Genomic DNA, 11,324 nt, shown 5'->3' with positions numbered 1-11,324 from the left:
TCAGTGGTTAGGAGCACTGACTACTTTTACAGAGGGCCTGGGTTTGATTCCCAGCACCCACATGGTGGCTAACAACAATCTGTAACTCCAATTCCAGGGGATCCAACACCCTCTTCTGACCTCCACTAGCCACTGCACAACATTGGTGCACTTACATATATGCAGGCGATATACTCATACACATAAACTAAAAATAATAAATAAAAATTTAAAAAAAGAATAGAAATTTCCTCCTCGTCCTCAAGGATCTCCAACAAAGACTGCATCCACGGGCAGCTGCTTTTGAGAAGTAGTGCTGGGGGCAGTCACTGTGTTAGAAGTGACTGGGCAGAGAGGTTAAGCAAACCAAATGTGAGGAGCTAGAGGACAGCTCATGGGTCTGTCATGGTGACTACGGCAGTTTCATGGTGATCCTCGTTGGTATCTAGAGAGTTGTGTGTGGTCCAATCTTTTGCTGTAGTTTTAACCTTGGAGAAGGGGCAGCCTATGTTGTTGCAATACGGAGAACTCTGTGTGGTCTGGACCAGGGGTGAAAATGAGCTAAGTGGATGGAAGCCACCCATCTTGATCTGGTGGCCTTGTTCTGTTAGTGGATGTGATGTCATTCCTCTGTGATGACATCATTTATCTACGAAATACACTGAGCGTCCTCAGATGTTACAGGATTCCATGTCAAAGTGCTAGATTGGGGAATCTTATCCCCCGGTCAGTTACCCTTACCCAGCTCCACAATCCCAAGGCAAGGACAGATGCATGTCCCACATACAGGGTTAGCCCAGGGAACTGTTCACTGCCTACATTTATCAAGAGCATGTGTTGTTTCATGTTTTCACGGAGCAGGTTACAAGAGAACCCTCACTGGATCAGGGAGGCTTATCCTGTCCCTTGTGGAATGAAGTTACTCATGAGAAGCAGCTGAGTGACCTGAAGGGTCTGATCTCAAGTCCTGCCTGCCACATCTAGGTCAATGTGGTAATGAGTAGGTGTGTGTGTGTGTGTGTGTGTGTGTGTGTGTGTGTGTGTGATGTATGTGTGTTGCCAAGCAGGTGGCTGTGCAGGTGTGTGCCTTGGGGACATTATGTAGGGTGTATACAAGTGAATGGTGTGGCACAGCTCCTTGGGAGTGTAGAAGGTGGCATGTTCATAGCTGATGACATACGTCTTGATCCCCATCACCTCATTAGCATAGTTGATAAAGTCCTAGATGTAACTGGAATTGCTGACAGTCGAGGCCCTCCTCAGCACCAGCATGTGTGCCTTCAGTTCTGCGTAAAGTTGAAAGTGCTTCTAATGCTGGAGTTGAAGTTGTGCCAGATGTGCATCCCTGTGAGAGTCTCAAAGAATCAGAGAGCTGGTGGAGAGTGGACAGGGCTGTCAATCTCATTCTGGTGGGTGCTGCCCAGGAAGGTGGCTGTGTCTGGAGAGTCAATGATGGGCAAATTCATGATGAGACTCCCCAGACCCCAGACCATGCCATTGTACTTGGTCTGCAGGTCTGTGTTCACCATTCAGTGCCACTACTTGTATAGTGACCTCATAGGTAACACACACACTCCTAAAATGTACGTTAAAGATGGTGTTCATCACGGCAGTGGATAAATAAACTAGAACAGTTATTGAACAACAACAAAGACCTGAAGCCCAGAAAGGCAGTTCCAACCTCCCTTGAGTACACTGTTGTGATGGGGTTGGGGAATTCCCCTAGGGCTTGTAGGAGGAGGAGTGTGATGGCTGCTCTGTGCTCTTGGGTAGCAAGTCCTCAAGGAGCACTGGGTCCACTTTTCCAGCCTTATATTTCCCAACCAGTTCTTCTGGGCCATTTTAACTTGCTGTTCTACTAGACCTGCTCCACAGTATGCCTCTAGTGCTGGCTGTGTTGCTCCCATGATCCACAAGGATCTCCAGCCCAGGGGATGCAGGAAGCAGCCTTTCATGTAGCACCGAAAGATGAACCATTTGTGAACTCTGCAGACTCTGCACCATAGTGGGTTACACACTTGAATGTCAGACACAGGCCAATTCATTCCTTCATGAAGAGCCCGTGGTGTCAGGCAAAAGGTGATGCAAGGGCTTGGCGGCCTCTTCAGGGTATCGTAGACCATACTATACCTTGGACATGGGTCTGGTAGACCAAGACTTGATGATTCCTTGGCCTGTGGCGACAGGGCTACCATGTAGATATGCTATATGAGGGGCCCCACAGCAAACTCAGTGAAATTAGACTACTCCTGGGCACCAATGAGGATAACTATATGGGCTTATCACATGGGCACTGTTTCTCCTCCATTCTGAAAATTCAGCACATGCCTCTTCTAAGGTAGTGTCATCTTTATGAGGAACAGAGTTCAGTCAGTGTCTTGGATAGCTGCAACTACAGCTCCATTCTGTTCATCAGGAAGCTGTGCAGGTGTGCAAGTGCATGGCCCTCAACTCCTGGATGAAATGTCTGGGATCACCTGGATGTTACTGTTCAAGGTCAGCCTGGGGTGGTCTGCCATGGATGTTTGGAGACTCAAGATGGCTGTCACCTAACTCAGTATCAAATTACTTCTCAGCAGATCCATGGTTCTGGATGCAGTGGAGAAGAACACCTAGATGTTTCCTTCTCTGAGCCAGCACCTCAGAGTACCTTGACCCTCATCCTTCCCTTCCTCCCACTCCCAGAACTTCTTCCCTTGCCACAGCAGAGGCTGGACCTGGAGTCTTTGGGTACCTGTTCTATGATCCTGGTGACTGTCAGGGCTCCTGTGTGCTTCTGGACTTTTCCCCCTCTGTCAGTCTCTTCTAGTCTTCTTCATTTAGCTAAACTTCATTTAGCTAAAGTTTTCCTCTGTTTGGGGTATTATCTTGGGGGGGGTACTTGGGCCAGGTCCACCGTGAGTCACAGCAGCCCAGGGCTGGTCCTCAAGGGCTACAGAATGTTCCTGTCTTGGTGGGGCAGAGGCTGTACTGACAGGAAAAACTATCTTTTGCTACAACAAATTACCTTTGAGGGGGATGAATTTTGAAGAGTGCAGATTTCAAAGTTTAGGCTCTTGGGTTAAATCCTGGTAAATTACACTTAAAATTTTCCTTGGTATTAGATATGAGACTTGTCATGGTGACGGCTCTGCATAGCCTGGCAGTCACAGTGTTGGAGAGATTCTCCACTTTCTGTTTTCCTCCGCCCCAGCCCTGGGTAGCAAATTCTGCCCCCATTGCTTTACTTTTGCAGTTTGTGCTGAACAATTTACACACACCTTGGGTAATTCCTTTCCTCCCTCGCTCCCTCCGTCTCTCCCTCCCTCCCTCTTTTCTTCCCTTCCTTCCTTCCTTCCTTCCTTCCTTCCTTCCTTCCCTCCCTTCCTCCCTCCCTCCCTCCCTCTCTCTCTCTCTCTCTTTCTTTCTTTCTTTCTCTTTCTTTTTTTTCTTTCTTGTTCAGGAAATATGTGTGTGTGTGTGTGTGTGTGTGTGTGTGTGTGTGTGTGTGTCCCCTTGTGTGTGTATGGGCCTGTGTGCGAGCATTCCTGGAACTCAGAGGCCTATTTTGGGTGTGTTCCTCATTCAGGGTCTCTCACTGAACGTGGCTGGGGCTCACTGATTCTGCTAGATTGGTTGGCCAGGAAGCTGGAGAGATCTGCCTGTCTCTGCCATCTCCATTCCAGTGCTGGGATTACAGACATGCACTGCTGTGCCCATTTTTACAAGGGTGTTGGGAATCTGACCTCAGGTCTCATGTTTGTGTGGCAAGCACTTTACTGAACAAGTCCTTGTCTCAGGCCCAGCTCTGCAGTTCAGGGCTATGTTCCTAATGGAGGCGTGGTAAAGTCCATTTCCTTCTTTTCATCTTTTCAAGAGTACCTCAATATCTTCTGCCTTCCATTCATGGAAAGATGGATCTTGGTTCCTGTCTTACCTCCACACAAGACTTATCTTACCATGCCTGCTGTTCTTGGTTATTTTTCCCTCCCACACAGAAAAATACATATCCTACAGGGTTTTTCCTACAGTCCACAGTCTGACCTAGCTCATACCTTTTTCCCTCATCTGGCATCACAGGACAGCTGTGCCATAGCTTATTGAACTGTCCTTTCCTACAGCTGGAAATTCAGGTGTCTTCAGACTTCTGTTATTACAGAAAATACTGCAACGAACCAGAACACACATATTTTATGTGTTTATAGCTCTATCATGGGGGCACCGTGGACACTGGACCAGTGAACAAGTGTGAAGATGTTAGAAACTCTGTTAGGTTTCCCTGCAGCAGTGCCCTCATGCAAGGCCATCATTCAAGTGGGACACTTTCCCTGTAGACTCCCTGAGAGGGAGCTGAAAGCCTCTGACATTGAAACACCCGTCTGATATGGAAATTCAGTATCTCAGTAGGCTTCCTTTATCCTGGTCATGGAGGCCTTTTTTTGGGCGCAGTAGACAATCATGGCCGCCCATCTGTGTCTGTGGCCCGACACTTCACTTGCCACTAAGAAGACACATACAAAGGTAGGAGCTGAAAGGTTTATTGTCAGCCCTTGTGGGGCTCAGGGTTATTGGGCAGGAGCTGGAGTCTCCACACAGGATTGAAGCTGAATGGAGGAGCCTTCAGACAGGACCTGTCTTCAGGAATTCAAAGTCTTGACAGTTGTGTTCTTTGTGCATGGTGTCTCTTGATGCCATAGAAGTTGAAGGGCCAGAGCAAGAAACCCACGGGGTTCTTAGATCTGGCCTTCTTGGGGACATTCTTAGAAAGGGGGATGCGCTGGAAGCTCACTGTCACCCAGACCACCAAATCCTAAGGGAGAGACACAGGCTTCAGTGGGCAGTGCTGAGCATTAACCCCCGAGCTCACTCTGGCTTGAACCATTTTAGATTTGCCTTCAAACTTCCTGCGATGTCTTCAGTTCCATTTAAAAGAGCTATAGGCGCATCAGTCACAATCTCTCATCTTGTCTCCACCCTCCAAACAACACTCTTAGGACCAGGACCAGCTCCAGGTCAAGGCTAGTGACAAGGCCAGAGGTTGGCAGGGGACTGTGTCAGTACCTTGTCTTTAATGTTGTCATCGTCAAGGAGGAAGTTCTCAAAGACCACAGGTGGATCCCAGGGGTGGTTCTGGTTGTAGAAGCTTGTACTGTGCCGTTCAGACTCCTTGTACTTGGTTACCACCAGGGGGTACCTGCAGGCCAAGAAGAAACCAGGTTGCTCTGAGCACTGGGGCAGCCTGAGATGCCCTCTTAGGGAACTCACTCAGTGCCAAAGATGGGAACTTTCTTGTTCTCCAGAATGAGGATTATCTCCTAGGAGTTTACAAGACTCTATTACCATCCGAGGGCCTGGGGTCCCATGGGCCCACCTACTTACTCCCTGAGTGCATGCCCAGCACATACAGAGATGCACACAGAGCGTCTCTGAGCCTCAGAACTGAAGAATGGACAGACACAGGTCCTCACAGAGGAAAGCCTCAGCCCTTCCTCCTCAGGTTCTCACCTGGTGCTACTCACCTGGTCCAACTGACAGCCCACTCCTGCCATGATGGTAGTAGAGCCTGCTTAACCTTAGAGTTGATCACTAGGCGGTAGCTGCGTCTGTGACCCCAGAAGTCTTTTTTGGGGCTATCAAAGAGCAGGTAGTAGGGCAGAGGTCTTTCTAAGCAGAAGGCAGCCTGCATTTCATGGGAATGTCGTTTCTGCTTAAGTATGGTCGGGACCTGTCTTGTGCTCCCTGGATTGATGATGTTTTCCAGCATGGGCTGCAGCTGCAGTGTCTTGAAGCTGTTCTTTGTGCCTGGAGGCAAAAGAGGAGAAGGATGAGAGTCAAGCTTTGGAACAAGCCTCTCCTCCCTCTGACCTGGGATCTCCAACACAGACCACAGCTGCAGCCAGTCAGCTGCTAGGAGGAAGCAGTACTGAGGCAAAGCAGTTGGTGAGTAGTATGGTCAGGGAGGCTATGTAAACCAAATACCAAAGTTGCTCCAGGACAGCTCACGGGGCATTCACGGCAACTGGGGCAGACCTAAGCTGGTCTCTGCAGAGGGTTTGCTGTGGCTTTAACTTTGGAGACATGGCAGGCTTGAGGACTGTTAGTCTACACTGTGCTGACTGGTCAAGTGGAGCTGAGTAGGTGAAAGCTGCTCACCCGGTCCTGGTGAGCTCCTTCTGTTAATGGATCTGATACCAAGCATGAAAGCCTTTCTGTTCCTCTGTGGTAACACTGTTTTTCCATGGCGCACACTGAGCACCGCTATGTGGCACTGCAGTCCATCTCAAAGTGCTAGGCAGTGGCGTTTCATTTTTATTCCCTTGGCACCTCCTCCCCTCCATCCTATGTGCCTTTGTACTCAGCCCCAGTAAGGCGAGTTATAGACCTCACGTTTAGGGACACCCTTGGGTACCATTTACTACTATGATTTTTCAGGACGTATGATTTTTTTTTTTTTTTGGCGAGGAAGAAGGCTGAATGAATACTTTCAATTTTATGCTGTGGTGTCTCAACCTTGTTTCCTGTGGAATGAAGTTATTGGAAGCAGTTGAGTGTCTGGAAGGATCTGGTCTCATGTCTTACCTGCCACATCCAGGTCAATACGGTAGTGTGCTAGGTGGATGTGGATGTTGCCTTGTGGGGGTGCGTGCAGGTGAATCGCGTAGCGCTGTCCCTTGGAGTTGTAGAAGTGGGCATGGACAACACCTGTGGCATGCATCTTGGCTTCCAATAAGCCATCGGAATAGAAGATAAAGTCCCAGATGTAATCAAAATTGTAGACTGTTGAGATGGTCCGCAGCACCAGCATGTGTCCTTCCGAATCTGCACGTGAGTTGAAGCCACGTGTGAACTCGTTAAACCTAGGCCTAGCAGATGTCCCTGTGGGTTTCTCAAAGATGCAGAGTGCTTTTGGGTAATGTACGGGGTCATCATCATCGTAGTAGTGGATAGCATCCAGGAGAGTGGCTGTGTCTGGACAGTGGATGCCAGGGACCAATTCATGAGTGACAGGCCCTAGGCCCCAGCCCACGTCCATAAATTTGGTGTACATGCCTGCTGGTGACTTTCCTTGATACAGGGTCGCAATTGCTTGCACACTGACCTCATAGGCGACTGGTTCATACTCAAAGCGCACATTGAGGAGCTGAAGCCCAGAAGAGGGTCGCAGCAGGTAGGAGAAGCTCCAGTCTCCGTAATGCACGGTGTTGCCCTTTACAGTATATTGTGTACCTTGGGGCTGGACCACATGGGAGCGGTTCTCACCGAAGGGGACTTCCTCAGGGGTCATGTAAAAGAGTGGTGGGTCCTCGTTTCTCCTGGGCAGTGAGTACTTGAAGACCACGGTGTCTACTTCTCCCTTTTCATATTTCTTAGCCAGCTCCTCTGTGCTTTTGTAGAGTCTGCCGTTATACTTGACCTGCTCCACGGTCCAGTGCTTGGTGTGTAAACTCTCATGATTTATGAGGATCTCCAGCCCAGTGGGTTGCAGGAATTCATAGTCCACAATGAGTTGTAAGATAAACCAGGTTTGGCGATATCTGGACTCTACATCTTTGGGGGCCACATCTGTGAAGACCAGGCACTCACCATTACAGTCCTGCAGGGAATAACCTGTGATGTTAAGCGTAAACTGACGCAAAGGCTCCATGACTATCTTCAGTTTCTGGTGTAGGAGACCATACTCTACTCTGGACATGGGTCTGGATGCCCAGGAGTGATGTTTCTCTGGCCTGGAGGATAGTTTTCTCATGTAGGTGGGCTGTGGCAGGGGCCCCACTGCAAACTCGGTGATATTGGGGTGCTCCTGGGCCCCAAAGAAGATGACAACTCGGGCTTCCCGCACAGGACGTGTTTTTTCTTTATCCAGAAAGTTCAGCACATCCTTCTTCCTGGGCAGCAGCAGTTCGATGAGGAATACGGAGTTCTTGTGCAAAGTCAGTGTCTTGGATGGCTGCAGGTCCAGCTTTGTCCTGTTCATCAGAAACCTGTGCACACTCTTTAGCTCACAGGTGTTCAGGTCTGCAAACACCTGGGTCTCGCCACTCAAGGTCCATCTAGGCTGCTCTGCTAAGCATGTCTGTAACGCTAAGACGGTAGTTGCCCAGCCTAGTGCCAAGATCCTTTGCACCAGTTTCATAGCTCTGGAACTCCACAGCGGAGAGGAGAGGACTTAGGTACTTACCTCTCCACGCTACCACTTCTGAGTACCTTGTCCTTAAACTCTGTCACTTTCCTAGTGACTAAGCTTCTTTTCCTCGCTCAACTGAAGCCGGAGCTGGAGTCTCCGGTCTTCACTGCATTGCCAGGACTCTCTAGACCTCGGAGCTGCTTCTGCCTAGTTCTTACCTGACCTGAAAAACTTATATTCTTTCTTATCTAGATAAACTCTCATGTTTTCGTGTTTGCTTGGTGTCATCTTGGGGGAGGCATTCTTAGCCCAGGGCACCATTCCTCATAACAGTCCAAGGTGTAGCCTCCAAGGCTTTTGACATCTGCCTACAATGTGCTGATGTCCTGGTGGGGCAGAGGCTGTACTGACAGAAAAACTATCTTTTGATGTAACTAATTACCTTTTATGATGATGTGTTTTAAAATTCATTGTAGATATTCGATATCCAGTTTCTAGAGCTAAGCTTCCTGGGTTCAAGCCTTGGTAAATCACAATAAGAACCCCGCCCCCCCATGTGACCTTGGTGATGTCTAAACTCTCTGGGCCTCCATCGTCTTAACTATGAAATGGACACGACAGCAGCAGCGTGCACATCCTTAGGCTGCAGAGAAAACATGCTGACGGCGCATAGAAAGCACACGGAGCAGTGCTGGCCTTCCAGGAGCTCATGGCGTGTTGGATTCATGTTTTTTTAAATGAACCCAGTGATAAAGTCTGGACCCCAGGTATGAGAGATTTTGAGCACTGCAGACTTGCTTGGCTGAGTCTAGGCTGTGGAGCCAGGATGTGGAGAGTCCAGCCCTGCCTAGCATTCTCTGGTCTCCAAGTTGGGTACCAAATCAAGATCTCTTGCCTACTGTTGATACAGGACCCCTGTTGGTTCATCCCATGTAGTGATCCAGAGAGGCTCTACTTCATTTCCTTCTGAAGCAAGACACGGCCTGAGTTTTCATTACTTTACACTGTCCCCAGGTTACCAGGACTAAGGCTTAGGTGCATTTCAGTTAAAAAGTATTTGCTCATTTGAAGCCATGCTGTGTTACAGCCCATTCCTGAGCAAAGTCACAATTAACAAACTACCGGAAAAATTTTGCAGCAGTGACAAGTTGATAAAGATCTACCTAAAAATTGTACTCACAACAAACAAACAAACAACAACAAAGTGATTGCAGAACAGGAATGAGGCAAAGGGACGCAAAGGTGTTCATCAAAGACACCAGGAGGAACGTGCCACAGAACCGGAGTGCTGTGGACATTTTCTGTTTTTCTGTCTGGAAACGTGGTCTCGTCACATATCCTGTTCACAAGTGTTGGGATCATAGCCTATTTATTCACGGGAGGCTCAGTTCCCCAGGTGGATTCCTCCCTCAAGAGAAGCTTTTGCTCTTGGTTCTTTATGCCATGTTTGTATCCTGTGTCTGTGCTTGAAGTTCACTAACTCTTATCCTATCAAGGAACTTTCTGTCTTGGCTTGGTCCCAACTCTGTTCACTTTCCACTCACTGTCTCCTTAGCACTTTGGTATTTAGTCTGCATGGAAATGAGCATCTCGGTAGATCAGTGTAAGATGTATGTTGAACCTGCTCCATCCCCTGGAGATGCTGCTGGGAGCCTCTGATAATCTTTCCTTCTGTCTCCTGACCGGGAGATCATAGTCAAGGCTGGTCTGAGAAGTTTTCTCCCTTCACTCAGCCTTTTGATTATAGACTGACAGGTTTCCATGAAAACGGCTCAGCCTGGGGGCTTCCCTCTGTTGGACCTGTCTTTCCTTTCTGGAGTTGTCGGGGAAGCCTAGGGATTCACATGGACTTGTGTTTTAAGGGTCCAGTCTGACACTAGTGGATGAGACAAAGAACTCTCTCTGTACCCAGAGCCAGAAGAGAGGCCTGAGCCAGGCTCTTGCTCTAGCAGGGAATTTGTCCTATGAAGCCAATGCTATTCTGACACCAAAACCAGTCAACGACACAACCAGGAAAAACCAAACCAAACCAAACTACAGATCAATTCTTCGATGAACATATGTGCAAAAAGTCTCAACAAAAATCCCTGCAAACCAAATTCAGGTACATATTAAGAAGCTCAAACATTATGACCAAGTGGGCTTCATCCCAGAAAAGGCGAGGTTGATTCAGCATATACAGATCAATAAATGTAATACACTATGTAAATGCGTCAAAAGATAGAGACCATGTAGTCATCTTGGCTGATGCTGAAAAGGCTTTGACAAAGTTCAACATACCTGCAAGATAAAAGTTGTGGAGAGGTTAAGAATGAGTCCCTCAAAATTATTAAGGGTATATGACAACCTAGAGCAAACATTATATTAGATGAAGACACACGCCAACATTTCCTCTAAAATCAGAAATGAGACACAGACTCTCCCCTCTCTTATTTAATAGAGTGCTAAAGTCTCAGCTGTAGCTTCATATTTAAGAACTGTATCCACCTGTGCCTGACCTTCAAGGATGTGGCCCCTGCAGCACAGAGTTTGGTAAGAACATAGCTGGTTTATCTTGCAGCACTGTTTGGAAGGCCTGCACTCCACTGGGCTGGGGTCCCTGTGGAACATGTAAGTACAAAGGTCTAACAATGGACAGTAGGACAGATCAGGTGTAATATCAACTACAACAGCTCAAAGGAACTGGCTCAGAAATGCAAGAATGGAGACATGGGCACAGTGTTCTCCAAGGATCCAACACTCAAGAGCACAGAGACCCAGGGAATCTGCCCATGCCCGTCACTGTGGCTGGCCTTCATGTCACTTTCCCTGATACACCCTGGAAGACCACACTGTGCTCTGTGGAGGCTGGGGATTCTCTTTCCTGCTGCCTGAGCATGTTGAGATGGCTATAGTGCCACCTGCTGATGCTCAGTGTGATTCTAGGATAAATGATGTCATCACAGAGGAATGGCCTTGCTGACCAGAATTCATAGACAGTCCTCAGGCCTGCAGCAACATGGCTGCCCCCTTTCCAAGGTTAAAATCAGAGCGCACACGCTGGAGGACAGCTCTACAGAGAACAACAAACTGTCCCAGGTGCCATGACTGACCCATGAATTGTCTTCTAGATCTCTGGGTTTGGGTTTGCTTGGTTGCCTGCCCACACTGCCAGCCCAGTGCCTTCCCCTGGTGCTACTTCTTCCTGGCAACTGGTCATGCATGTGCTCTGTGTTGGAGACCCCAGGGCAGAAGAAGGTGG

The 11,324-nt window shown here is 48.4% G+C and overlaps 1 protein-coding gene across 1 annotated transcript; it reads right to left on the bottom strand.

The window, feature by feature from the left end:
- Window positions 1–4,603: 4,603 nt before the first annotated feature.
- On the bottom strand, window positions 4,604–8,092 carry LOC103745361 (amiloride-sensitive amine oxidase [copper-containing]-like). Its single transcript, XM_008847285.2, has 4 exons — window positions 6,538–8,092; window positions 5,478–5,760; window positions 5,020–5,152; window positions 4,604–4,768 (listed from the first exon to the last, which is right to left on the bottom strand). Exons 1-4 carry the CDS (start codon window positions 8,090–8,092, stop codon window positions 4,604–4,606), a joined length of 2,136 nt encoding a protein of 711 aa, XP_008845507.2.
- Window positions 8,093–11,324: the final 3,232 nt, after the last annotated feature.

This window comes from Nannospalax galili, unplaced genomic scaffold, assembly GCF_000622305.1.
Source record: "Nannospalax galili isolate Female #2095 unplaced genomic scaffold, S.galili_v1.0 scaffold302, whole genome shotgun sequence".
NCBI classification, from domain to species: domain Eukaryota; kingdom Metazoa; phylum Chordata; class Mammalia; order Rodentia; family Spalacidae; genus Nannospalax; species Nannospalax galili.
This window is presented reverse-complemented; position numbering and strand designations above follow the sequence as displayed.